The 25,731-nt window shown below is 41.5% G+C and overlaps 1 protein-coding gene across 1 annotated transcript in view; it reads right to left on the bottom strand.

The window, feature by feature from the left end:
• The window catches only part of LOC122816501 (coronin-7-like), a 3,324,782-nt gene that overhangs the window by 1,527,941 nt on the left and 1,771,110 nt on the right, over positions 1–25,731 (bottom strand). Inside the window, exon 8 of the mRNA XM_044089332.1 lies at positions 19,727–19,813. Within this exon, the coding sequence (XP_043945267.1) occupies positions 19,727–19,813 (87 nt within the window). The remainder of the gene's footprint in view (positions 1–19,726; positions 19,814–25,731) is intronic.

The following is a 25,731-nucleotide window of genomic DNA, read 5'->3' as shown; positions in this document are numbered from 1 at the left end:
CCGAAGGGCTGCCTGAGGCAGGACAACCCATATGTTAGGACTGCAGATGCATCCTTGAAGGACATCGTCAGGTTTATAAAACATGCAGCCAACGCCATTACATCAATTTCTCTTGCCCCAGATGTCAGGTTCCCCCCAAATGGGAGCAAAATAAAATTAAAAACACAAAAATATACCTCCAACCAAAAGCAAATATACCAAAAAGGCTTTTAAACATAGTAAAAGAAAGTAGAGGTATAGTAAGAGAAAGACAGGGGTCTGGAGGGAGGGTAACCAGGACTGCAACAGTGAATACACTCGAACATCTACATTTATGGTAAGTGTACACAACTGTACTATGTTCTTCGTGTTTCACTGTTGCAGTCATTACATTTGGGTAGATTCCCAAAGCTATGGTTGGGAGGATGGATTTATACAGCATTAGGACCAGCTATAAGGCCCTGCAAGACAGCAGTGGCAAAGCCAGCTCTGGATTTAGAGAAAATTGGTAAATGATAATGATTGGTGAAAGTATGAACTGAACTCCAGGTAGCAGCTTCTAGAATATCTCTGGTAGGAACACCTCTGAGAAAGGCTGCAAAAGTAGATGCAGCCCTGGTGGAATGAGATCTGATCCCCTGGGGGATAGGTTTTCTATGGTGCTTATAGCAGAAATGAAGCAATGGCTTATCCATTTAGAAATGGTTTGTTTTGAAATAGCCTTTCCCTCTGCCCCTGCAGCAAATGCTACCAGCAGTTGTTCAGATTTTCTTCGAGGTTTCGTCCAGTTCAAGTAGAATCTAAGTTGTCTGTGCACATCCAATGAATGCAGAATCCATTCCCCTTTGTTCTGTAGATTGGGAAAGAAAGTTGGCAAATGAATGGACTGATTAAGAGCCACACTGGATACCACCTTGGGCATGAAGGATGGATTGGTCCTGAGTGACACCCTGTCCGCATGAAAGATGATGAAAGGCTCCACTGCCATAAGGGCCTGTAATTCAGATATCCTTTTAGCTGAAGTGATTGGTAAAAGGAAAGCTGTTTTCCAAGAAAGAAATTTTAAGTCTGCAGGAGCAGCTGGCTCGAAAGGAGGGAGAGTGAGTTTCTCCAATACAAAGTTAAGTCCCAGGCAGGGGTTGGAGCTCTCCTGAGTGGTCTTACGTTTTTGGCCCCTCTGAGGTACTGCTTGAGCAGAGGATGAGAGAAGAGGGGAGGTTCTGTGTTATAATGAGCTGAAATGGTTGAGGTGTGGATTTTAATGGAGGAAAAAGACAGGCCCTTGTGAAGCATCTCAGTTAAGTATTGCAAAATCAGAGGTAAACTGGGCGCTGCTGTGCTCATCCCTTGAGACTGATTCCAGGCACATAATCTTTTCCATTTGTCAGCATAAGATTTTCTAGTACTAGGTCTTCTCGCCTCCAAGATGGCATCCATCACAGGTTTGCTGGGGGGTGCTAAGCATGAATTTAAGTGATTAGCCAAGCTGCAAGGTTCAATGCTGGGAGCTGAGGGTGCAGAATTTGGTTCTCCTGCTGAGACAGTAAGGAAGGTGTCTGAGGCAGGTGCCATGGAGAAATAAGTGACACACTGGGCAGGAGTGGTTACCAGTGTTGGTGTGGCCAGTCTGGAGAAATCAAAATCATTTTTGGTTTGTCCTGTTTGACTTTTAGCAGAACTTTGGAGAGCAGAGGCAGAGGGGGAAAGGCGTAGACTGATAGGTTTTTCCAGCTGAAGGACAGAGCATCTGCTTTCCAGGCTTTTTTGTGAGGAGTTCTTGTGCAAAATTTGTCCAACTGGTAGTTCTGGGGGGAGGCAAATAGATCTATGTCTGGGCTCCCCCATTTGCATGTCAACATGTTGAAAATATGTGGTTCAAGTTTCCACTTGTGTGTGTCCATGAGATTTCTGCTTAGTTCGTCTGCCAGTATATTCAGTTTTCCTGGTAGGAATTGAGCTTGTAGTTGCACTTGGTAGCTCAAGGCCGTGTTCCACCATGCCATAGCTAGTCTGCAGAGGGGGTAGAAATGTGTACCCCCCCTGCTTGTCTATGTACCACAAAACCGTGGTGTTGTCCGTCTTTACCATTAGTTGTCCTGGATGAATGTAGTCCTTGAAGGCTGTCAGAGCATTCTGTACAGCTAACATTTCTTTTTGATTGATATGTAGGTGCATTTGATTTGGGCTCCATTTGCCCTGAATGCACTTCCCTGTCAGGTGAGCCCTCCATGCATAGTCTGATGCGTCTGTAGTTAGGGTCTGGGCAGCAGGGGGTAGTGTGAATGGCAGTCCCTTGTTTTGGTGGCAGGCCTCTGTCCACCATAGGAACTCTAGGTGTAGGCAAGGTACGATAGGAATCATTGTTTCAAGGCCGTGACAATGTTGACTCCATAGACTTTTTAAGTACCACTAAAGTTTCCTCATATGCAGTCTTGCATATGGAATTAGAAGATTGGAGGAGGCCATGAACCCCAAGGCTTGCAGTATTTGTCTTGCAGATAGCAGGGTTTTTGTGGCCACTTGTTTGAAGTAAGTTACCAAATGAATTTGCTTTTCTGGCATAAGGAAAGCCATCTGGGTAGTTGTATTCAAGCTTGCACCCAGGAATGTAATCTGTTGAGAGGGTACCAGTTGTGATTTCTTTTTGTTTATGGTGTACCCTAGACTAGTTAGAACCCTTTTTACAAACGCCAGATGAATTATAAGTGTGGCCTGGTTTTCTGCCTGAATTAGACAACTGTCCAGGTATGGATATATTTGAATATTTCTTTGCCTGCAAAATGCAATTACTGGAGCCAGGCACATTGTGAATACCCTGGGTGCAGTAGACAAGCCAAAGGGCAGTGCAGAGAACTGACAATGCAAGTAGCCTGCTTTGAAACGTAGGCATCTTCTGCAAGATTCCCTGATTGGGATATGCGGGTAAGCTTCTTTTAAATCTAGAGTTGCCAACCAGGCATCCTTGGCTAGCATAGGAAGTAACTGGTGAAGAGTCAGCATCTTGAATTTTGGAATGTCCAGAAATGTGTTTAGAGTAGACAGGTCCAGAATTGGATGCCATGATTTGTCTTTTCTGGGTACCATGAAAAGCCTGGAATAGAAACCTTGTCCATTTTCCTCTTCTAGTACCAGTTGAATAGCCCCCATGTTTAAGAGGGAAAGTATTTGTTTCTGAGCTTCTGCCCACTGATTTAGGGGCAGGTCTGGCCAGCCGTTTGGTGTTGGCAATGGGGGGAAATGAGATCTGTATCCCTGGGACACTATTTAAAACCCATTTGTCCTGGGTTATGAGTTCCCAGTTCTTTGCATGAAGAGCAATCTTTCCCCCCAAAGGGTCGGCTAAAAGGTAAGTGCTTGGTAATTTTAAAGGAAAGTCATTGAGACTGTTTACCATAGGGGGGTGTCTTGTTATTTCCAGATTTGCAAGTGGAAGCACCCCATTGCTTAGTTCTGAGAGTCCCTTGGGACTGAAACCTGGTGCTTTTGGTGTGTCTGAGTTTGGCTTGAGTGGATCTGGAAGGAGCTGGAAAGGACCAATTCTTAGTAGGCCAGTGCCTGCTAAATCTTGGAGGTTGCACTTGTAAGAAATCTTTCACAGTTTGCATAGATTTAGCTTTATCTTCCATCTTTTTTAAAACTTCTTCAGCCTTATTGCCAAACAGGTGGTCCTGAGTTAAAGGAGCATCCAACAATTTTGCATTAACATCATCAGGCAGAGACTGTTCCTTAAGCCAAGCATGCCTCCTAAGCACAGACCCAGAAAACGCAGCCCTGCAAGAGGACTCTAAAGAATCAAAACCACATTGCAAAGTATGTTTTCCAACTTGTTCAGCTGAATGCAATAAATCCTGTAAATCTTTATTTTCCACACAGTCAGAAATCAACATCATTTTCTGTTTAAGCAGTCCCATGATATGCTGTTGATATTTTAGCATATGAAATTGGCAGTTTAAAGCCCTGATTGCAAAGGTTGCAGAAGTATAAACCTTTTTACCCCATCTATCCAGCACCCTGGAGTCTCTATCAGAAGGGGTAGGATTTTTAGCAGTAGAAGCCTTAATGCCCTTGGGCCCCTGAGAAATGGTTCCTGGGTCTGCAACAGGATTTTTGAAAGGAACTTGTGGGACTCAGGAACTCTGTAGTATCTGTCAGGTTTACTAGGAGCTGGAGGCAGGGAATCAGGGGCCATACTGGATTCCGAAAACACATCAACAATGTCTAGTACAGGAGGTACAGCCAAATGCCTATGCTGAGGTAGAAGAAGGAAATCCGTGAGCCTCTTTTTAGATTCAGAAAATTCCTGACTTTCCCAGTGAAAATGCTGCCTTAAGATATGTAAAGTTTCCCCAAAAGAAAAGTCCTCGGGGGGGGGGGGATGGAATCCTCTGCATCAGAATCCTCATAAGTAGGAATGGACAAATCCAGGTCATTGGAAGAATTAGAAGAAACAGTGTCCTGATCAGAAGATTCATAGTCAAGCTCAGTCTTAGGCCTCTTAGAAGGGGGGGTTGACTACCCCTGATTAGAGTAATAAGATCTTCAGCCATTTTGATTATTTGTTTTTTAGGCATAGGGGCCTGAACGTCGTTGTTTTAGACATAGATCGAGATTTAGGCCTTAGAGTAGAAGGTGGAGTCAGTTTAATATGCAAGTCTGTAGGCCTGAATACACCCTCAGAAGCTGGTGCCTGCACAGCGGCTCCGGACCCATCCAAGGTAGAGACATCCATGGGTTCCATAGGTGAAGCATCTCGCGGCATACCGGACTCTGAATGGGTCTCAGTAGAGGCCTGAGAGTCAGAAAAGCGCCTCACTGAGTACCGGCAAACTAGCGACTGGCTTAGGAGAAGTGTCTTTGGCAGTTTTGGACCTCAACGCCCTGTCTCTGTCTTTTTCTTTGCGTTTTTTCGGAATTTCGGTAGTCAGATAGCTAACCGACGTCATTTCTGGATAATTAGACAGAGAACCAAAATATTTAGAGGCAAAAATGTACCGACGACGGATAGTGCACTGATTAAATAAAGCATAACAACCGACAACAAGGTATGTCGTGGTCAGGGCCTAGGCAAGGAATACAGTACAAATGAAAATCTTTATGAGGTATTTGCTTCCCACAAGTAATGCAATTATTAACTTTTACTGACATCAGTAAGGAGCAAGAAAAAGTTTCCCCAACGGGGTACTTAGGTTTAAGTTGAAGACTTCGGTTCTGAAACTCGAAAATGAAAATTTCAGGAGTCAGCCGACTGGCACTTGCGAACTGCTTCTGCTTCGGGCACCGCAAGGCAAGAAAGGCTGATGTAATGGTGTCGGCTGCATGTTTCATACCCCTGACGACCTGAAGTCATGGAAGAAGGGACAGCAACCGACGCAGGACCGAAGACTTTGTTAATCAGGCCGACTGAGGGCAACCTGCCAGCAGATTACCCAAATGCAATGACTGCAACAGTGAAACACGAAGAACATCTGGTATACAAAGTAAGACAAAACAAGAACAATTTTGCAAAACAATAAGATACTCAAACAATAAGATACTCAGGAGTAGAACCCCTATTTGCAATATTTACAAAAAAAAGTACATATCAGGTGAGTATATCAGGTGAGAATATAGTGTATGCAATGAAGGCATACAGCAGGTCACTTATATGGAGTAGTGGGTCTTCAAGGGGGGGGTCTTTGCAGTTGCAGAGAGGGTTAGCATAGAGGTGTGAATTAAGAAGGCCCTTGAAGGTGCTTGTGTGACTTTGTAGCCTGAATTCAGGTGGGAGGGTGTTCCATACTTTAGCAACATCATAAGAGCATAGGGCCTCCCCAGCCCTGTTATTGCATGGGTTGATTTCAATCAGGTGTTTGTTACATGAACCTAGTTCCCTTTTGGGGTTGTGAAAGTTTAGTATGTCAGCCATGGCAGTGCTCTTCCCTGGATGAAAACGAATTTGATGGGCTATGATCAGTTGGTGGTAGCATAGGAGGTTTGGAAATTCTAATCAGTGCAATTAGGGATTGGCAGTGGTGGGAATGTGATCTATTATTGGCAGCGAACCTAGCTATTTCATTATAGCATGTGGAAAGTTTGTTCAGGTTAGTTTTGTTAATGTTGGTATGGACTGGAGAGGCGTATAGTAGTGTTGATAAGAGATAAGTTCTGGCTATTGTTGTTCTAGTTTCGGGGGTTAGGAATAGTATACAACGATACAGGCAACCAAGTTTTTTATGGACTTTAGAGAGAGTTTGGGATATGTGCTTGTTGAATTTAAGTTATTGATCAATAGTGATGCCTAAGAGTTTGGCCTCAGTTACTGGGGTGATGAGGGTGCCATTGGTTGACATGATGGCAGAGGAGTGATTGATTGGATGGAATAGTATTAGCTGTGTTAGTATCAACATGGTTTTAGACCTGGTCATAGCACTATGACAGCCCTCCTTCTCCTTCCTGGAAACTGTAAATAAAGCCCGGGACTCTGGTCATATTGTCTCTACCCTCCTACTTGACCTCTCTAAGGCCTTTGACACCCTCTCTCACAAACTTCTTCTAACTAAACTCCCTCAGCTCAACCTATCTTCTTCCTCTTTGAACTGGTTCTCCAGTTACTTATCTAATAGATATCAATCCGTAAAATGGAAAAAGGCCACCTCCTCCTTCCTTAATACCCAAACTGGAGTTCCACAAGGTTTCATATTAGGTCCTCTCCTCTTCAATATATTCATAAACGACTTCCGTAATTCTATCCCTTCCGCAAATATCATCCAATGCGCAGATGATTCAACTATTATCTGTTCTGCCACATCCATCCCCACACTGTAAAAGCTTACACAAGATGCATTCTCAATCACTGAACAATGGATGGAAAAAAATCACCTAGCACTAAATGCCTCTAAAACCAAATTAATGTTTTTTACTCCCTCTAAAGTCACCTCTATCAATACAAACACATTTTCTATCACTAGTCATAACAACACATCTCTGGAATTGGTGTCTGAGACTAAATTACTTGGGGTCCAAATTGACAGTAATCTTAAATTCAACTCCCACCTTCAACTAAATATCAAAAAACTCACCAAAAACTAGGCATGCTCTACCGACAAAATTGTTACCTCACACCCTCCACTAAAATCACTCTCTCTACCTCTTTTCTTATCCCCTCCCTTCTCTATGGAGCCCCACTCTTAAATAACCTACAATCTTCCCTTAAAACACAACTTTCCTCATGTTACAACAAAATTGCCAGATTCGCTTCTAGCCACAAGTCATCTAGCCACCACTGTTTTTCTCTCCACAAACTAAAATGGCTGGAACTATCCAATCATCTCATCTACACCCAACTGACTCTTGCACATAAGCTCATTTTCAACCCCTTACTGTGCCCATCCCTTTCCTCTGCCTTTAAACTGCATCTACCCAACACAGTACTAAGATCTAACAACCAGAACCTAATAGAACTGCACAAACCAACTCGTCCTTCAGGGAAATATCTCCTATCCTATGGTCTAGCACGTCTCTGGAACTCTCTACCACCATCCATTCGTACCATCTCTAACCACTTTATATTCAAATAATCTCTTCACTCTCATCTACTATCCCAGTGGGAATGCTCCTGCACCCATCCATCATATCTACTATCCCAGTGGGAATGCTCCTGCACCCATCCATCATATCTACTATCCCAGTGGGAATGCTCCTGCACCCATCCATCATATCTACTATCCCAGTGGGAATGCTCCTGCACCCATCCTTCATATCTACTATCCCAGTGGGAATGCTCCTGCACCCATCCTTCATATCTACTATCCCAGTGGGAATGCTCCTGCACCCATCCATCATATCTACTATCCCAGTGGGAATGCTCCTGCACCCATCCTTCATATCTACTATCCCAGTGGGAATGCTCCTGTTCTCATCCATCATAACATACACTGGCAATCACTTTTTTCCCACATTTCTGGTAACTTCCTTTTACTGCCTCTCCTAACTCTTACATTCTCTGCTCATACTAACTAAACTATTTACAAAAAATATATTATTATATGTTATATATTCAAGCTTCCTAAGAGTTAATGGCTCTCAGTATTTATATTGAAATGTTTTCTTTTCTAGTATGTATCTTCTGTAACATTCATCACCAGTCTGTACTACTTGTAACATTATGCTCTAAGCTGTATCACTTGTAAATAATGTAATCTAACCTAAAACCTATTGTAACCTTGTTTCTGGAGCTATACTACTTGCAATGTCATGCTCTAAGCTACATCATTGTAAGTACTGTAATCTAATGTAAAACCTATTGTACTTTGTTATTGGAGCTTTTCTCCCCAGGACTCCATTGAAAATGGGGTCATCTTGGCCCAATGGACTATCCTGGTAAAACAACTGCAAATAAAATAAAAATAAAAAAAAATTGTGGGGGTTTAGCATTAGTTGGTGGTAGTTTAGCCAGTTCTCTACCTCAGTGAAGGATTTCTGGGCTTTACTTTGTAGTAATTGGATGTTTGGTGCTGAGCAGATTAGAGTAGTGTCATCTGCATACTGGACAATGTTGGCTTTAGTGGTAGCTAGGTGGAGATTATTTGTAAATATGTTGAAGAGAAGGGGACCAAGGACTGAACCTTGTGGGACACCGCATGTGACAGGGAGTGGGGGGATAGGGAGTTGCCCCATTTGACAGATTGTGACTGGTTGTTTAGGTAACTGTAAAACCATTTTAGGGTGGAGTCATCGAGGTTGAGTTCTGCTAGGCAGGTGAGGAGTTTGCTATGGGAAACTATCAAATGCCTTGGATAGGTCTAAGAAGGTGGCAGAGACCAGCTTCCCTTGGTTCCTATGTGGGTTTATGGTATTAAACAAGTTAATTAGAGCAGTGTTGGTGATATGGGAAGGTCTGAATCCATATTGGGTTTTAGTTAGAAGGTTGTTAGTCAACAGATGGGTAAGGATTTGGTGGTGGATACATTTTTCTAGAATTTTTGAGAGGGGTGATAGTATAGCAATGGGACGGTAGTTGGAGAGGTCAGTAGATGGACCTCCCTTGTGGAGAGGGATGATATAGGAGGTTTTCCATAATGAAGGAATGGAATGCAAGGAAATATTGAGTAGGGAGACAGGGTAGGTGATGGCCTTGGATGCAATTTGGAGATATTGAGCTGGGAGACTGTCGGCAGCTAGGGTGGTAGGTTTGAGTTTAGCTAAGAGATTTTGAATGGTTGTAGTTGGAACTGGGTTAAAAGTGAAGGGGGTGGAGTTAGTCTGGTAGTTTAAGGGTTGATGTTGGGTCATGGGTGATATTGCACTTACCAGGTTCAGTATTGAAGAATTAAAGTAATTATTAAAACTAGAGGCTATGTGTGGATCAGTACCTGTGATATCTGGGGGTGGTGTGGTGGCTTTACCAAGCTGGAGGATGTTGTTCACTGCAGTCCAGAATTTCTGTGGGTTGCTGTTATATTTACTTTGTAGGGAAATATAGTAGTGTTTCTTGTCCAACCTAACCTGCTTTTTTGCTTTTTTTCTGAGCTCAGCAAAGCTTTACCTAGTTACAGGAGTTTTGTATTTTTGCCAAGTTATCCAAGCTTTGTCTCTAGTCTTGAGTAAGATTTGTGTGGCTTTGTTTAACCTGGGGGCAGGGTTACTTCACAATCTTATAGTTTTTAGTGGGGCTAGTTGGTTTAAAATCTCTAGGAATTTGGCATTAAAGTATTCAACTGCATTATCCAGGGGAAGGGTTTTTATGGGAGCCCAGTCACAGGATTTTAGGGCATCTGAGAATTTTTCTGTGGAGAAGTTTTTTTGGGAACGGATTTGTAAGAGAGCGGGGGTGTTAGTAGATTTTATTTTGTGCCAAAAGAGAGAGGTTGGGTTATGGTCACTGAGGGAGTCAGGTAGTATTCCAGACAGGGGGGCAGTATTGGGCTGGTTAGTCAGAATCCAGTCTAAGGTGGCTTCTCGTTTGGTAGTTTTGTCAATTCTTGTGGGTGAGTGTATGAGTTGTATGAAACTATATAGGCTTATGTGGTTAGTGGCTATGTGTGAGTGTATAGTGTTCTATAAACTAGTGACTGTAAACCATAGGAACACAATCTTAGTTGCAAACATTATACATTCCAAACAGTGCTGACACAATTGTAGCTGCAAACATTATACATCACTTTTAATATATCAAGTCATTGTCAGTCAACCATTGCATAGCCTATTCAAATCCTGGCTTCTTTTAAACGTCATTCCTCCTCTGCACGTATACATCTTACGGTTCTAATTTTTTCCTATGTAATTTGCTCCAACCCATTTCTAAAGACCCCAGTACCAGTTGTTTTCTCTCTGTTATTATCTTCACTACTTCTAGTAAAGTTGGTTTAGACCGATTTCCATTTTCTAATAATTGCTTTTTTTGCAGCCATCATAATTAGACTCAGCAAGGTCGTATTATGTCTAAGCAGTTCCGATTTTGTATAATAGCTCGAAAATATTTCCCTTGTTACCCCAGTTTGCTCACCCAACAACTTCAACAGAGCAGTCTGCAGGGAAATTTTTACCAACTCATTACACTCACAGAAAATATGTTCCCAGTTACCTCTTTCAGCCCCATGACACCTCCAATATTTGCTATCTTACCTGAGGAAAAATTCTTTGAAGTCTGCTGGGGGTATAAAAATACCTGTGTAAGCACTTCCAGGCAAAGATGCTAAATCTTCTAGATTTTGTTGCATATTTGTGAGATACACATCCATCTCCCCATTGTTTCTTCGTGAATTGCTTATCTAATCTCTCTTCCCAATCCTAGGATATTACTAGGTTGCAGGTGGGATCCCAGGGGTAAATTTTATATTTCCCATCCAATCATCTAGGTTAAGCTTAAACAAAGGCAGAGAGGTGGCTCTGCTTTACATGAAGAGGGAGTCTGTTCCACAGATGGGGGGAGTCTCTGGGACACAAATCTGTCCTGCCAGCAGGTTCTATTAATGTCGCAGGTTAGGTTTAGGTCTCTAGTACGCGTTACGCATGTGGTGTTGGATTTGCGGAGATGCAGCATTTCCAATAGGGCAGGGTCCAAGATGGCCCTAAAAGCCAGACAGAGGTCTTCCTCTGAGTAGTCTATATGAAACGGAGTAGAGTGAGAGGGATTTCAACCTGTCCACATAGGACAGATGTTTGAGTCCCTGGATTCTTCTGGTCAGGAGCCTTTGCGGTCCTTCCAGCTGCTGCAAGTGCCTAGTGAGGTACATACCAAAGAGGGAATTGAACTCAATAACTGGCCTGATAAGGGAAGAGTACAGTGAGGTAATGACCTCTGTTTTCCTGGATGCTAAGCCTTTATTTATGAGATGAGCCATGTAGTATGCCTTACGCACCAATGAGGCTATTTGTTGATCCAATGCTAGACTACTATCATGGTGCCCAGATCCCTTGCTACCGATTCTATTTTTAGGATGTTGTTGTTGATGTGATACTTGGTGGGGACCTCATTCTTGCCAAAGGGGACTACAATACATTTTCTGCAATTGAGCTTGAGGCCATGTTTCTGGCACCAGTCATTTACTTACATGAGGCCTTCCTGGAGAATATTAACATCATTTGGAGTGTTTATGACTGTTCCCAGCTTGCAGTCATCTACAAATTTGGTCAGCCATAGACCTTTGGTTTTTGCCTGGACATCAGAAAAATATATTTCAAAGAGCAGAGGCCCCAAGACTGAGCCCTGAGGGACGCCGCTAGTTACAGGTCTGCTATTTGAGGTGGAATCCCCCATTTTAATTGTGTGGGTTCTGTCAGTGAGCCAGTTGGCAACCCATCTAATGACTTATGGGTTAACTCCTAGCTGGGTGAGCTTGTCAACTATACCTGAGTGGGGAACGGTGTTGAAAGCCTTGGCCAGGTCAAGGTATGCCGTGTGCACCTCCTTTCCACATCTAGGGTCTTGATGACTGCCTCAAAGTAGTCCACCAAATTTAGCAGGCATGATCTCCCCTTGACAAAACCAAACTGAGTAGGGTCAAGTGCTTGGAGGCTGCCAATGTCCTGGTCTATGAGGTCCATGCATATGCATTCCATGGCTTTGCATATCAGGCTAGTAAGACTAATGGGCCAATAGTTACCTACATCTGTGGTTGCACCACCTTTGTGCAATGGAATGATGGTAGCCGTCCTCCATTCAGTAGGTACGTAGCCAGTGCATAAGTTGTGGTTAAAAAGGGTGCCTAAAGGTGTTGCGAGTTCTTGCTTGAGGCATTGTAAGACGCAGCCTGGGATATTGTCTGGTCCCATTGAGGCCGTATCTTTTGCCTTTGAAAGGGCATTTAGGATCTGCTCATTGGAGATACTTGGTGGGGAGCTGGTGATGAGGAGGTCTTGATTTACTGTCAGGGGGACAGCGGGGTGAAGTTTTTGCTAAACCTGTCTGCAAGTAGGTTAGCTATTTTCTCGGCTTTAGCCATTGACCACAAGTTCAGTACAGAGCTGTTGCTTGCTCATAAGGTTGTGGACATAGCTAACGAAGGCCTTATGATTGCCCTTTGTTGAGGAGGCCAGCTTGGACACATAGACAGCTTTGGAGGATCTCACGAGTGACCTTAACTGTCTGTTAAAGTTTCGGAGGATGAGCTTCCAAATTGGTGCTTTCCCCTTCCTGCTCTTGGATAACAGCTTTTTCTTTTTATTATAAAGTCTATTAATAGCAGAAGTCCACCAGACAGGTTTGCTTCTTCTTGAGAAGGCAGTTTTGGTTCTGTCCAGTAAAGCCATATCTATGCAGCTGTAGGGGTGATTGTAAAGCTCCCTGGTGTAAGTCTCTGCATCAGTGACTGTAACTTCAGTTGAGGTGGGAGGTATGAAGCTGCTTATGCCTGCCTGTAGGCAGTTATAATCAGTTTTAGAAAGTTTTTTGTCTGATTGCAGCTGGAGGGGGTGGAGGGGTGACACTGACTATGAGGGTGACTGCTCAGTGGTCAGATTTCACTAGGGAAGGTGACAGTGTAGGGGTACTATAATGTTTACCCAAGTTTGTCAATACCAGGTCCAAGATATTCTTGCCTCTCCTGGGGGTGATTACTAGGTGGTCCAGAGCACTGGAGATGACAATGTCCAAAAATCTCTGAGCAAATGAGTCTTGGTTAGAGTCATTTCTCCAGTCTATGGATGGATAATTGAGGTTGCCCAGGATCAGGGTGCAAGGTTGAATCTTTATAGATTCAAGTAGGTTCAGGTAGGTGGAGTGGGTATCTTGATTCATGGATAGGGGTCTATAGCTGGCTATGACATGGATGGGTGTCTTGTCTACAGTTACTGCACCCGGAGTGTCTCCTGCGCATCATACTGTTTGATCAGCCTGGAGGAGTGTTTGTCCTTAATATTTATAGATTCTCCACCATCTCTAGTTTTTAGGCCCTCTGTTTGGGGTCTGAAAGTGTGGATGGATGAGTAGCCAGGTATGGATGGGGTGCTCTCAGCTGATTTAAAACACATTTCTGTGACAGCACACATGTCTGCATCTTCCAGGGTTAGATATGCATCCAGTGGTGAAGCTCCTAGCATTGAACAGCATGACCTTTAAGTTTTTTTTGATGTGTTCTTTACGTTGGTTATTTTTTTCTCAAGACTTTGCCTAAAAAAGGCAGTATGGGGGAATTAAGAGCCTTTGCCAGTAGTTGGAACCTCAGTGGGGATAGATGAAGGCCGTCTCTGGCAAAGCATCGAGGTCTGTCAACCATCTCATCCCAGGATGTCAGGTACTGGATCCTCTTTGAATAACACCAGAAGCTAAGCCAATTATTTCTAACCTCCTCTGATTGATTCTTATAGTTATCATGCAATATTTTATATGTTCTAATTACTGTTTTCTTAATGACAACTTCTGTTCTAGATTCTAATAAAAACTCTACCAGTGCTGGTCTTTTGTTTAGGAACCCCTATTTCTTTCTCTTTGCTTATACTCCGATATCAATCCTTGATAGGGAAGGAAATCTCTAACCTGCAGTTCAAATATATTTTTGGCCTCTTCCCATTCTATTACCTTACCCTCTCTAATTATTTGCTCCCAATATCTTGGTTTCTTGCCAGTTTTCTCCAACATATTCCTGCCCCCTCTTGCCTATTTTCTATATCTCTAATTATAGTCATACCTATCGGCAGAATCTCCTTTCTCCATTCCCATGCTGTCTTAATCCTTAGAAGACCTTCTTCTACTTTATGAACATAATATTCCGTATGATTATTGTTCTTCTCCTTAAAGGTCTGCATCCAAAATCCCAGTCTCTCCCTGTTACATGAGCTTCTCCCGTTTCATCATCATCTCTTTCTACTTTGAATTATAGTTTTCTGCTTGTGCTGTGTATAGGAAAGTACAGTTTTGTACCTACCATAAATGTAGATGACGTCTTGACGTCGGTCATGCGCATTTGTACCCTGACGTCCTGACGTCAGACTAATGCGCCTTGACCGACGTCAGCCTTATACTTTGGTATTCGGGCCGACTGGGACAGCGGACTACCCAAGTGTTAGGACTGCAGCAATGTGAGATGAAGAACATCCTTAATTGCGCTGCTCTAAAATACACCTTCAACTTAGGTCATCCCGAATTGCCCTGTTCTATTGGAAGAATAAGCCTATCCCACTTGACTCTTGTCATACCCCTCCACGCACACACACAAAAAAGCCTTCAGCTTTTTATTTACTACTATCCACAACTTCTCCTCTGGTTGATAAAAATATGCCAGACAAGTATATAAGACTAAGGGGACTAAAAACATTTTAATTGCTTGTATCTTAATATCGATGTCACCTCCACATATACCCCAAAGCATCCCAAAAACCTGTCCCCTGCCTAGTATCTCTGAGACGCAAGTCTTAAATGCCCTCTCCAAGGCCAAAACACAGGCTCTATGGGACCAGACAACATCCCAGGCTGTGTTCTACATGACTTAGAACAGGAATTAGCATCACCATTGAGCACGCTTTTCAGTCACAGTCTAAGCACTGGCTTTGTCCCAGTGGAATGGAAAACTGATACTGTCATCCCTTTGGACAAAGGGGGTGCATCCATGGACCCTGGGAACTAATAGATCCATTAGCCTGGCCATCCTTATCTGCAAGGCCATGGAATGAATCATCATGGACCTTATTAACAAAGATACAAGAAATCTCCAAATGCTCAACTCCACCCAGTTTGGCTTTGTCAAGGGGAAATCATGCTTGTTAAACTTTGTGGACTTCTTCGAGATGGTCACCAAAGCCTTAGATAAGGGCAAGTCTGTGCATATGGCCTACCTAGACCTAACCAAGGTTTTTGACACAAGCCCCCACTCAGACATCATTGATAAACTCACCCAACTAGGTATCAACCCATACATTGTCATGTGGGTTGCAAACTGGCTCACTGATATAATTCACACTGTCAAAAATAGGGGACTCCACCTCCTCCAGCAGACCCGTAACCAGTGGTATTTCACAGGGACTGTTTCTGGGACCCCTACTGTTTGTAATCTACTTCTGCAAAGTGCAGGCTAAAACTAAAGGACTGTGGCTGACAAAGTTCGCTGATGACTGTAAACTGGGAGTGATTATTGAAACCACTAGCAATGTCAACATCCTGCAAGAAGGTCTTATGCAGACTAATGACTGGTGCCAAAGTCATGGTCTTAAACTTAGTTAAAAAAATGCATTATCATCCCCTTCGGCAAGGGTGATGTTCCTGCAAACTACCACATCAATAGCAATATCCTAAGCACACAGTCAGTGGTGAGAGATCTGGGCATACAGGTTCACAGCAACCTTAACTTCGATCACCATGTCTCCACAGTGGTAAAAAAAGGCATTTTATATTATTCATCTCATAAGTAAGAGCATTGCCTCCAGAAAAAAAGAGGTTATAATGCCCCTGTCCTCTTTCCTCATCAAGCCAATAATAGAGTACAGTGCTCCCTTTGGTATGTTCCTTTCCAAACACCTGCAGCAATTGGAGAGACCAAAAAGTTTCCTTACGAAGAAAATTCAGGGTCTTCAAGATATGTCTTATGTGGACACACTGAAATCATTGTCACTTTGCTCTGTGTCATACAGATTGGTCAGAGGCGACATGTGCCTTGCATATACAGCAATCTCTGACCCAGCTTTGAGGAAATGCTGCAAATTTACAAGTGAAATCGCACACGGGTCACTCACTCAAAGGACCTTAACATGGTATGTGACAAACAGAACTTGCTGGAGAGAGAGATTTGTCTCACAGAGGTTGCTTCAGCGTTAGAATAGGCTTCTTATTCATGTTAAACAAAGCTCCTCATTGGCCCTATTTGAATGCAATTTGGGCGACTGAATGGAAAACTGGAAATTCATCCTGGGGAGGGGGTCCACCTTGGACAGGAGCAATAGTTGCCGATTTTAGTGTCCGCTTGAACCAGACACCCTTGGAAACATGGGTTGAACTTGGTTAGGCTTGTAAGGACCCTGGGGTCATTGGCCTAGTAACCTCCTATGATCCATATAACAAAGCTTCCATTTTCTCAGTTTTTGTATTATCTTTTTAGCCTCTTTCCACATATCCTTAGCTGCCACACCAGTATCATTTGTAATCCATATTCCTGAATACTTCATTTTATGATGTCCCCATAAATATGGATATTGTTGAACCAATTCATATGAGGGTACATAATTCACTGCTATTGTTTTTGTTTTAGCTTCACTAATTTTGTATCCTGAAAAGGTCTCAATATGTTCCACAGCTCTGTAATGTCCCTTTCTGCTTTTTTCTTCAGGTACAAAATGATATTTGCAAATAGAGCTGGCTTTTCTGGACTACCATACCAATTATATCCTTGAATTTCTGAGTCCCTTATTTTCTTTGCCAATGGTTCTAAATATAATGAAAATAACAAAGGGGAGAGAGGACACTCCTGTCTAGTTCCTCTGCATAAGTAGAGATAATCAGAGAGGACCCCACCCACTTTAATTTTCACCTCTGATCCTTCATACATCCTTGTAATCAACCCAACAATTCCATCAGGGAATGGAAACGCTCCCATTGCCCTGCTCATTAAATCCCAGCTTACTTTGTCAAATGCTTTCTCTGCATCAACACCCAGCAGGAACAGTAGGATTTTCTTACATTCTGCTTCCCTCTAGAGCATCACTGTTCTGTTTATGTTGTCAAATGTTTGCCTCCCCTCTACAAAACCACACTGATCTCTATCAATGTTGGCATTATTTTTGCCATTCTTTTAGTCATTATAGACATAAATACTTTATAATCATGACTTGTTATTGAAATGGGCCTCTATGTAGCTGGATCTGATGGATCTTTACCCTCTTTAGGTAGTACTGCTACTGCCACTTTCTTCCAGGATTTCGGTACTTCTCAAACACTGTTAAGCAAAACATTGCAGATCTTCATCAGTTTTTCCCTGCTAGCTTCCAAACTTCCCCAGGAATACCATCTATTCATGGGGACTTTCCTGTAGACTGGTTATACATCACCATTTTTTTCTCATCTCCTTTCCTGTTAGTGATTGAGCCTCATCTACTTCTAACCTTGGCATAATTAATTCTTCCATAAACATTTCCATTTGTACCTTTTCTTGATTTCCATATTTCTCTGCTTTATATACACTTTCATGGAATTTTCAAAATAATTCTAATATTTCTGCAGGATCCCTTGTTATCTTCCTTGTTATAGGCTCCCTAAACTTGGTGAAAGCCCCTTCTACTTTTTGTGCCTCAGTCGTCATGCTAAAAGTTTTTGTGCTCTAGAGTTATTATCAACAAAACAGTTGCTTAACAGCAATCTTTCTAAAGTCATGCATATTATGAATGCAATTCCTTATTTTCTGTTTAGCATTCTGCAGTTGCTCCTTCTCTTGTTCTGTGAAAATCCCCCTATTTTGGAATACTTAAATATTTGTCAGTCCCTCTAAATATTTTTTCCTTAGTTCTTAACCATATCTCCCTTTCTTTTATTTCCACCCTATTTTTAAATTCCACTTTAATTTTATTCCACTCCCTACGTATATTTCCAGAAGAGGCTTCTATCTTCTCTAATAGCTCCTGAGTATTTCCCACTACCTGTTCCTTAAATTCCTCTCTTTCCAGCAGACAGGTGGAAAAGTGCCAGTGTCTCATTTTTATTTTATTACCCTGTGGTTTTATTTGAGTTATTACTGGCACATGATCTGAAACAGTTATCGGGTGCATATCAAGACCTTCAACTAAATGCACATGTTCCTGTGAGATGCAAATTCTGGTTTAGCCTCGCCCATTTTTTGTATCTTAGGGAATAATATGTAAATTCATTATGAATTCACATCTTCCATGCCAAATATTTCCATACATTTCTTTAAAAATCTATCCTCCTTTGTTATATTTCCCTTTCTGGGCACCCAAGACACATCTTCAGTGTTGCAAATCAAACTTTAGTCCCCACCTATAAGTGATATTCCTACTGAAAGCTGATTATTTCTCCCACAGATTCACTGTGATGTTTTCAGTATTTACTAGACATTGATGCTACATTCATCCAAGTTCTGTGAGGGGTATGCTCAGACTGAACAAGCCAATGAGCAAATAAAATTAGGGGAGAGTTCATATGATCAATCTAATTTATTTGTGGAGTACTCACATTTTATGAAGATAGATTATATGGGCTTGAAGTTGTCTTTCTTAATATGGCATTGTGGCAAGACTGAATGGTTTGCATCACTGCCAAGAACTATTACACCATGATTACAAAGGAAAAGGTACTACTTGTGTCTCTCCTGCTGGCAAACTTAGTGTATGCTCCCCTTGCAGATGGCAAAAAGAGAGGAGGATGTTAAACATCTTTAGGCTGGAATGTGGGGTGAATGCACCAAATAAACTAGCATGCTTTCCCTGGACAAAAATTCAACCCGAGCAAGACACTGTTCAAAGAAGCACAGAAGGGAAATAACTGCATGGCATTACAGCAACACATGAAGACAGCAGATACCACCAGTTCAGGAATGCCCACAAAAGTCCACTATTTAAAAATTCAGTTCAAATGACAGAATCATGTCATTAATGCCCACTGCAAGAGATACTTCAAAGCTAGTTTTACTGAGTCAGCAATTTCCACTTCCATGTGATCAGAAGTTGAAAGGTTCTTATTCTCTCATGGCAGTGAGATTCATAATACATTTAGTAAAACACTGCAGGGTAGCATAACACAGGGTTGATACAAGACAGAGATGCAATCTTGTGGACAAGATGTTAAAATGAGGTCCCATAAACCTGCTTTGATGACAGTTGAGGTGGACGGTAAAGATCTCAAAGCACCTGATTATGAGTAAGGAAACATTCCTATTTTCCTGGTTAAATTTCACCTAGTCGGTATGAGTGCAATGCAATGCAAAGTTTCTACTGAAAAAGTACTTGTAGGCTCAGGGGGACCCTATTTAGTAAAGTTCGTAAATAAAGCCCCTTTTTTTCTTTTGTCCATGAAAAACATTTTCTTTATTCTGCTTCCATTTAATGGCATCACACTTGAAGACAGAACTGCAATGGACGATGACACAAAATAAAAGCAAAAACATTTAATCAGCATTTCATGAAAGCTGAGGGAAGACTATCTGATAAAGACTGCATTTAGGAAAATGCTACCTGCTGCATTACAAAAAAATATGACAACTCATCTGGTGTGTGTGTGTGTGTGTGTGTGTGTATTGATGTACTGCGTGTAAGACGACGGGCAATACCAAACTTCAACAACTGAATGTACCTGTACTGCTATGCAGTCATGAAGATACAAATGCATCCCTACCTGACTGAAACCACTCGACAAAAGGGTTCCACTGTCATTGATCCAGATCAAACGGGAGTCTTTATTATTTGCATGACCCTGTGTACTCTGAAACAGAAACAGACACAGTTATATGAAGATGCATACAAGTTATCCTACAGCACACATCCTGACATAAAACGCTTTGCATAAAAAAAGTCACATCAGGGGAAAAATATATACTCTGTAACACAGGACTAAGGTAACAAACCAGGAAATGAGTATAAAGTTAGGAACCTGCACCGATGTGGTCAGGGCAAGCATCTGTAACACAGGACTAAGGTAACAAACCAGGAAATGAGCATAAAGTTAGGAACCTGCACTGATGTGGTCAGGGCAAGCAAACCCAGTTTACCCTGTACAATGTTAAAGTGCAGATGGTCCTCATGCTTTGAAAACAGATGCCAAACAACACTACAGCACTACTATACTTTTGAAACTTGTAAGTACAAACAGGAATACAAAATAAAAGCTTGTATGGTTGTGTACAATTTAGCATGCTAAATACTCTCTTAGGCAACCTTAGTTTTTTCTGCCTCATACTGTCAAGTACAGCTGATCTCTGCAGTTGTGTGACGTGCTGCAGTCAGTTTTAAATATCTGTAGTGTTTTTTTTTTTTGAAATCACGGTTGTACAACTATCTAGTTATAAGTTATGAGGTGTGGGGGAAAGAGGCCTTCACATAAAAGTATTATTTAGTATTTTATTTGACTTTGTATAGTTATTTGTGCAGGAGCAAGGAGCATTTTATTTGGTTTTAGCTGTTTGCCCAGGAGCAGAAGCGTCAGCACGTTTTGCTGAAGGCAGAGTATTCTGTTTGTTTTGTTTAAGTATGAAAAGTAATACAATGTATCACCTACAGATGGAAAGCTATGTGGCTTGTGTCTGCAATCAGATGTGAGTGCATGATGGCTGTGATTGGCTGTTGCGGCGTTTGATCATTTCTGATTAACTATTTCAGAGTCAAATATATAAAACATCAGTTATTACTTAAATAATTGTTTGAGTGTACTGTGAATAGGTTTATGCAACTGTTCTGCCTACATCTACTCTTCAGTGTATTCTTGTGTACTTTATGGTTTAAAAACAGTGATTCAGACCTTATGAATAAAGACAAGATATCGTACAACACAATAAGGTGTTATCACATCATGTTATATTGCAGTCACAGTAGAGAGCTTGGCACACACAAAATGCAGCATCCGCGGTGGTGCAGCGGTAGCGTTGTTGCCTCACAGCAAGAGGTTCTCCCATTCGATTCTCGGCTGGAGTGCGGGGAGTGCCTTCTGTGCAGAGTCTTCATGTCCTCCCCGCGGTCGAGTGGCATTCCGAAAGACATGCGTGAATGGGCGTGCCTTCGTTGAAGGTTGGGCGTCAAGCTGGCAACTCGGCACCACAAAAATCTACTGCCAATCATTAGCGGGCTGGAGTTCCACTGTGGCAATCCCTAATCGGGAAAAGCCGAAAGACAAACAACAACTTCCAAGGAGAAGCTCTGGGAGTAAATTCACTTTGCCATGAACAACTTCCTAATATAATTCACATCCAGCTTATATATGATAGCTATTACATCATACCTGCAATTTTGTTATTATTTTCAGACATTTAACTGTATCTTTTGATGACACTTTTAGCGGTTTCTGTTAGGCTAAACACTAGTATGTGGATTGTCGTGAGACAAGCGATATAGCCTAGTACGTAATGTGTTACTCACTGCTTTCACTTTGTTTTAGAAGGGACATATAAAGCTGCATTGCACACACTTCATGACAGGAAAGGCTCTACAATTGGCAAGACCCCAAAAAACATATTAAGTGGGTAATAGAGAAACACTGGACGAATAAATACAGGAATGAAAAAGGAATCTTGCTGCTGATTAAGTAGCTTTTAAAAGAAGACAAAGAGAGTTATTAGGTGTATTGTTTTATTTAACGTTTAGTTAGAAATTTCTGTGCTGAATATCTGGTGCGTATATTTATTACATATTGCTTGGTTTTGTGCTATTAAACATTATTGTTTTAAGTCTAACATTGCCACAAACTCCCTAGGAGTTAAATGTTTTGCACATGCAATTTAGCTATGAATAATGCAGCCATCTCCTGGTCAAGTCAGATATTCTGAAATATTGTGTGTATAATTCACAGTACAATATAGGGTGATACAACACTAATATAACATCTTGCTGCAGTATATTGTATTTCGAAAAATTGTTTAAATGTAGCAAAACATAAAATAAAATACTGCCACCAGTTCAAGCATAATCCTTGATTTTCTATAATTGTTTCCTATTGCATTGTGTGACCAACAATGCAGATCTCCAGGGTGTTGGTCACCTTATTAAAACTGATCCTTAACTGTGAATGCAGCTCATGTGTGCAAGCATGCACACATACAGATATCAGTGACTGCATATAAACACACACACACATATATATATATATATATATATATATATACATACATATATATATGCATTGTATAAAAATAATTAATGCTGCAAAATATTGTAGCAGTGTTTATCAGCCTCAGAAATATGGCATAAACACAGTAATGAGTTAGCCGTTGTGATGTCTGCATGGTGATAAATAAGACAAACACTTAGGATGTGGTTCAAACACTACAGGAATGTCTATATTCAGAATGATTTCTCAAGAAATGAGTACAATATGATTTGCAATTTGCTTCTAGGAATGATGAAAGTACAGACTGATGTCACCTGTCCAAACTCCCATTCATGCACAGTCCTTCTGTACTGCAGACCAATGCCAGATATGAGGTTGCCACTATCTTTAGAACACATAGCATAATGCACTGAGCACACTTTCACTCATTCCATTTGATAGTTTGATTACTTCAAGGAAGCTGGAATATTAATTCACATAGATGATATACTCAACTCCATGGATGATATCATACTGGATAGGAAAATATGTCTGCAATCAGACTGTTGTTTTGGTATACACTGGAGATGCACAACTATCTCTTACTTATACTATTTCACTCAACATTACTAGTCAAAATATTATATTTCTAGATGTAAATGACGTCCCCTAATTGGGGAGTATTTTCTTAGGTATTCCTGTTCTGGAATAAAATAACACCAACTCCCGAGCTAAAGATCTAGCATTGGTGTAGGTTACTTAGCTGAATATAATAAAATGCAAAATAACCACAATGCATTGAAGCACACTGCTGGGTTTTACAAATGGCCCAACAATGCCCTTAGCAATATACTCAAATGGCAGCTCTGTCAAAAGGTTTTTCGAGTCTGGGTGAGGGACTGTCCTCTGGGGGCATCCAGAACAGAAGTACTCAACTTATGTCATTACTCCTGTCTACTTAAATCTCACTAAGATTGGTGGTTTAGTCTTGACCATTCCTGGATGTCCTATTAATATATGATTATGTCCTAACCTTAACAGTAAGTCTTTGAAAGGTTTAGGTACTAACAGTTCATGTGCTACTTCCTCTCTGTCCTTACTGTGCACATTAATTTTGTAACATGAAGTGTGGATTCTAACTGGGAATAATTTGTTCAGCTTTTCTACTACAACTCTAGCTACATTTCCATTGCTGTGCTAAGAGTGTCACCTCCCCATTATGCCTTGTTGAAGGTCTACTGGTCTGCCAGCTCTGGAGTTTCCTCAGGATCAGTGTGTCATGAGGTAAAAAGTACTGTCTCTACCCCATCAATACTGGCATTGGGGTTTCAGTGTCTAACTCTTCTACTAAGAAAGGCAGACCATAGATGTATTCCTTAATGCCAGCGCTCTATAAACCTGATGCATACAGTTCTCTTTCTTTCACTTAGGGCTCCTGTATTTTGACTCAAGAAGAATATCATTAGGAGACAGGAGGCAAACTGTGCCTTTATAAGTGAGACCTTTTATACACGAACTGTGCCTTTATAAGTGTGGCCTTTTATACACAAAATGTACCTGCCTTTATAAGTGTGACTATACTACCTTAGTCCAGCAGTCCCTGCCATCATTTAAAAGACTGCACTTCATTAACTTCGTAGTGGCACAACAGAAAAAGGTTTACTCAACTCTTCTTGGAGGCAATCTATCACTTTCCATGAGCTCAACATCTTTAGTGATATGCTTTTCACTTGTCAGTTTTTATACCATTACTAGCACAAACTCTAGCTCCATGACTCCCTTTTCCAAATTTAAAACAGATGCTCACAGCTAATACTTTCTGAAACGTGACACATTTTACCGTACGTTTAGACTGTTCAGGTTTGAACAATCTCACTGCTGTCACTCTATCTGTAAACTGATATCACTATCTGTACACTGATATCACTATCTGTACATTGATATTTTCAGTATCATTGGGATCCATCTGATACTCACCTGTGTAAAAAAAAAAAAACAAGCAAAGCCCTTTTAAACTTATCAATGGCTAACATTTCTGTTATTTTTACCTTTATTATGTTGACCCTCGGGGTGCAGCCATAGCTTAAATATGTAACTGAGACTGTATCACTTCCTTTGGATAAAATGTCTGGTTATGAAATTATGACCTTGTATTTACATTTGTTGACCGGGAGTGTCCGACTGGACGTAGGTCCATTTTCAGCGGAGGCCCGGGGAGATAAGCTCCATAGTTAAAATAAACAGACAGTAGTTACATTGGATTACGTAGCGATTAACAATTCAACATAGCAATTGCTTACAGCATATTTACAGATGAAGAACATAGTACATCAGTAGACAACTAGAATCTTTATCTGTGAAGTATATAACAGACATTAATAAATGTTACAAGAAGAAGTTCCTGCTGTATAACAAGTACTAGGCTTATGAGCATCTCAGCTTGCTATAATCAAGGTAGTTAGTGGAGTGGAAAGAAAGGTAGTGGTTGGATGGGGTGGGTGATATTAGAGTGGGAGTTGCAAGGGCATAGCCAGCATGTTTTTAGGTGTGCTTTTAGTAAAGTTTTGAAGTGGGTGCATGATGGTACGGAGGTAATTGTGGGTGGAAGGGAGTTCCATAATTTGGCTATGGTGCAAGAGAATAGTGCTTCACCAGCAGAGTTATTGGCTTTATTTATCTGTAAGTGATTTTTGTTGCTGGATCTTAGTGGTCTGGTGGTGCAATAGGGTTGGAGTAGATTCTGGAGGGATGGGACATTTAGTGGATGGTTTACTAGTTTGTGGGCGAGTGAGAGTTGATACCATTGAAGGAGGTGAGGGAGTTCAAGCCAGCCCAGTTCAGCAAGTGAGAGGCAGTGGTGACTACGGTAGGATGCCCCAGTGGCGAATTTGGTGATTTTGTTGTAGCAGGTCTCTAGCTTGTTTAGACCGCATTGCCTTAAGTTGGTATATATTGGAGAGGCATAAAGTAGGGTGGAGATAAGGTGGGAATTTGTTATTGAAATCTTTGCTGCTTTGGTGAGAAGTTGCTTATTTCTGTATAACGCTCCTAGTTTTTTGTGGACTTTTTTTATGGTCATGGATATGTGAATGTCAAATTTTAGTTTATTGTCTATTTCCACTCCTAGCAATTTGGTGTGTTCAGTTGGGTATATAGTGGTGTTGTCTTTTGCTGTGATGTTAAAGTGAGAGTTGTTTTGAGTATGTTTGGTGGGTTGGAAGATGAGCAGTTTAGTTTTGTTTGGGTTGAGTATTAACTGGGCATCGGATAACAAAGATCCACAGTGGAAAAGGCTTCCTGGGTGACTATTTGCAGTTTGCGTAGGGACTGGGTTGAGCAGATGATGGTTGAGTCATCTGTGTATTGTATGAATGTGCCATGTTTGGTGGCAGAAGCTAGACTATTGGTGAAAACAGAGAAGAGTAGGGGTCCAAGGATGGATCCTTGGGGAACCCTTATGGAGACAGGTAGTTGGGGAGATATGTCATTCTGCCATACAACGGATTGTTGGTGGTCAGACAGGTAACTCTGAAACCAGTTGATGACTGATTGAGAGAAGGATAGGTTATTGAGGACAGAGATAAGCGGTTTGTGTGGGACCATGT

Source organism: Protopterus annectens, chromosome 12.part0 (genome assembly GCF_019279795.1).
Source record: "Protopterus annectens isolate FY-2018-M chromosome 12.part0, PAN1.0, whole genome shotgun sequence".
NCBI classification, from domain to species: Eukaryota; Metazoa; Chordata; order Ceratodontiformes; family Protopteridae; genus Protopterus; species Protopterus annectens.
Note: the sequence above shows the minus strand (reverse complement) of the source record. Positions and strands in the feature narration are given on the sequence as shown.